Source organism: Tupaia chinensis, unplaced genomic scaffold (assembly GCF_000334495.1).
Source record: "Tupaia chinensis unplaced genomic scaffold, TupChi_1.0 Scaffold000119_2, whole genome shotgun sequence".
NCBI classification, from domain to species: Eukaryota; Metazoa; Chordata; class Mammalia; order Scandentia; family Tupaiidae; genus Tupaia; species Tupaia belangeri.
Genome location: NW_006159586.1, coordinates 565478 through 568938, shown reverse-complemented (window position 1 = coordinate 568938; position 3461 = coordinate 565478). Strand labels below are relative to the sequence as shown.

Below are 3461 nucleotides of genomic sequence, written 5' to 3'. Positions count from 1 at the left end.
GGTGTGAGTTTTAAGCCACTGGGTCCGGGACACGAACCGCGGTCGACTACGTGGGAGTCCAGCAACATAGCCATTACACTAACTGCTGATTTCCTTCATTTATTTTTTTAAGCTTTGCCATAGGGTATGTGTGCTCACTAGAGAGAGAGGAAGAGAAAGAGAGAGAGGGAAAGTGAGAAAGCAAGCCACCAGGCCTGGTACTTGAGCCATAGTTGGCCACTTGGGAGTCCAGCACTTTAACCACCATGCCACACGCTGGTACCACCATCCGCCCTTTCAGAGCCATGTCCCCTTTCTCCTGCACTCCAGGCACCCCTACGGCTTGAAACTACATATTACATGGGTGGTTTCTCTGCCCTCTATGTTGAGACTTCATTGAGGGCCTGGACTTGTTTGCTGTACTTATGCCTGACACAGACCAGAAGGACCACCATCCCATTACCCAGCCACTGAGAAACCACCACCCAGCTGGCCGCTCCCATTTGCCTCTGCCCACATGGTCACCATCCCTTTCTTCCCCTAACCCCTTCTCAGCTCTCCCAGGAGAATGGCTGTGATGGGCTGCCTCGTTGCTTCTGCAGGTGCAACCTGCCCCCCATCTCAGAGAAGTACACCATGGATGTGGGGGTGAAGACGGACGTGGTCACCGTGAACCCCAGCATCATCACAGAGAGGTCAGTGGCCTGCCTTCCTTCTGTCCAATGGGGTAGCCAGTAGTCTCAGGTGGCTTCTGGGCACTGGGGTTGAGATGTGCTAGTTATGAGTGGAAAATACGTAAGGTTTCAAAGACTTCATACCAGAAAAAAGAATAGAACTTATCTCGTCAATTTTTATATTAATTTCATATAAAAATGATAGTGTTTTTGGTATACTGAGTTAAATAGAATACATTGAAAAAAGGAACTTTTAAAGTTTTTTCCAACTTTTAAAATGTGCTTACCAGAACATGTAGCGTTACATAGGTGACCTGCATGATATATATATATATTTTTCCAAGATTTTGCCATAGGGTACATCTGCTTGCTGAAGAAAGGCAGAGGCAATGAGAGGGAAAGTGAGAGATCACCTCCAGGGGGAGCCCTTCTCCAGTCTCCTCCTGGGATTGTGGGCACACACATGTACATAGCACACCTGTCTGCCTGCATGGTATTTCTTTTGGACAGTGCTGCTCTAGACCACCCTCTGCTGAGATGGGTCAGAGACTTCCTAGTCGGTGACCAAGAGGAAGCAGCTCTCTGCCTGCTGGATCCAGGCAGCATGGGGAGAAGCCTTATTGCAGAGATCTCCGGCTCTCCGCTTGGCAACCCCCTGGGGTCTTTCTCAGCAGTTTCAAGGGAGAAGGGGGTTGACGTGTTGAATCCCCACCTCTGGAATAGTCACACCATCCAGGCCAGATGAAAGGTAAAAGGAGGGGACGGCAGGAGACCGGAGACAGGAAGAGAGGTTGTGAAACTGGATCAGGTGCCCAGGGAACACCTATTTAAGAGGTGGGAAGAGGCAGCAGAGTCTGCAAGGTCACAGTGTGAAGGAGGGTGCAGAGATGTGACAGGGCCCTAGAGGGAAGGCTGTTTGATATAAAGAAAGTGTGTGTGAGATTTGCTCAGAAGCTGCTGAGAGGGACTGCAACAGGCCAGGAAGTGGCATTTGGGGTCCTTCAGTGGGGATCTTGGGGAAGACACTGCAGATGAGTGATGTGTGACTCTAGGGAAAGCCTCCACTCCTGGGCCACTTCCTCCTGAGCCCAACCTGGCTGTGCACACCCTAGACATTTGCCCCTCTGTGTACGTATTGCCCTCCTTTGCTTCTATCCACTTTTAAAAGTATAAGTTCCTCCGAGAAAGGCCAACTTCATCTGCATGAGGAGAAAGGAGGCAGGGAAGCCTGTGGGTTCCCTCCATCCTTTGCGAAGTCCCCAGGCGTCAGCGTTGGGGATGCAAGGGGTGTTCTGGAGGAGCAGGCGGTGGCCCTCACACCTCCGCTCCCTGTGCAGGTTCCACAAATTGGAGAAGTGGCGGCGGCCCTTCTACCGCGTGCTGCAGGTGTACGAGAACGCATCCGTGCTGCTGCCCGCCTTCTACAACACGCGCAACACCGACGTGTCCATCCGCGTCAAGTACGTGCTGGACGACTTCGAGTCGCCGCAGGCCGTCTACTACTTCCACCCGCAGTACCTGGTCAATGTGTCGCGCTATTGGCTCAGCCTGGGCGTGCGGGCCAAGCGCATCAGCACCGGCCTCATCCTGGTCACCGCGGCGCTCGAGCTCTGTGAGGAGGTGCACCTGTTCGGCTTCTGGGCTTTCCCCATGAACCCCTCGGGCCTCTACATCACCCACCACTACTACGACAATGTCAAGCCACGCCCCGGCTTCCACGCTATGCCCTCCGAGATCTTCAACTTCCTGCACCTTCATAGCCGCGGCATCCTCCGCGTGCACACAGGCACCTGCAGCTGCTGCTGATAGAGGCCACACCAAGCTGCCCAGCAGATAGACTCTTCTTCTTCCCTCCTGCTGGAACTGAGAGCCCCTTGCAGGCCACCGGAGGCCTGGCCTTAGGGCTGTCACTCCCTCAGTAGTTCAGCTTTGTGCTTGGGTCCTGGGGCGGGAGGCGGAGATGGGACTGGAGCGGAGAGCTTTGTGCTAAACAGCCCGGGCATGGTCTCAGCCCTGCGCCTCCACCTGCCCACGGGTAGCATGCTGCTGGGTCACACCCCAAGATCAGAGGGTTCTGGGGATTGCAAGTGAATAAAGCACATTTCCACTTAATTTTAGCAGCTGAGAGAGCACAAGCAGTATGGGCCTTATTGCAGCTACAGGCAGGTCCTACAGAGAATGGAGGAGGAGAGAGGACACTTGATAGGATACTTGAGCAGTCAGGATTTAATTAAGACTTTTGGGTTCCTGAGTTTTATAGTGAGGACTCAAGCCTCAATTGTGATCTAGGATCCTAGAGCCTGGAAGCCACCCCAGCGACCAGAACTTTTCAGTGAGGAAGAAGTGGCTCAGAGAGGTCCCAGGATTTATCCACAAGATCACGCCAGCTGATGGGTTCATGAAGTAACGTTGTGAGAGCTAATTTGGGGCCTGTGTGAGGATCTTTGCTGAGACACCATCAGCTGAAAAGAGCCACCTCCTTTCAAACACACCCTTGGACACACATGCACACACACACACACACACACACACACACACACACACACACACACACACACACACACACACACACACACACACACACACACACACACACACACACGTCGTCTTGGTGCCTCCAGGTTCAATCCTGATGAGAAGGAAATAAACTAGACCAGCCATTTGCACTAAGGTTTCCAAGCCAATCTTATCGACTCAATAAGTGCTTAGCAATTCGCTTCCTCTTCTGTCTCCCTATTTTCAGCTCTGTTTCAACCAGGAGTTATTTATAAAGATCTGTTCCTCTTTATGTTCTTGAATACCGCAGAA

The 3461-nt window shown here is 52.4% G+C and overlaps 1 protein-coding gene across 2 annotated transcripts in view; it reads left to right on the top strand.

Moving 5' to 3' along the window:
- The window catches only part of ST8SIA5 (ST8 alpha-N-acetyl-neuraminide alpha-2,8-sialyltransferase 5), a 66219-nt gene extending 63034 nt beyond the window's left edge, over window positions 1–3185 (top strand). For both annotated transcript variants that reach the window (XM_006144422.3, XM_006144421.3), the window contains 2 exons: window positions 582–674; window positions 1991–3185. In XM_006144422.3, coding sequence (XP_006144484.1) covers window positions 582–674; window positions 1991–2459 — 562 coding nt within the window. In that variant the 3' untranslated portion in view covers window positions 2460–3185. The remainder of the gene's footprint in view (window positions 1–581; window positions 675–1990) is intronic.
- The last annotated feature ends 276 nt before the right edge of the window (window positions 3186–3461 follow it).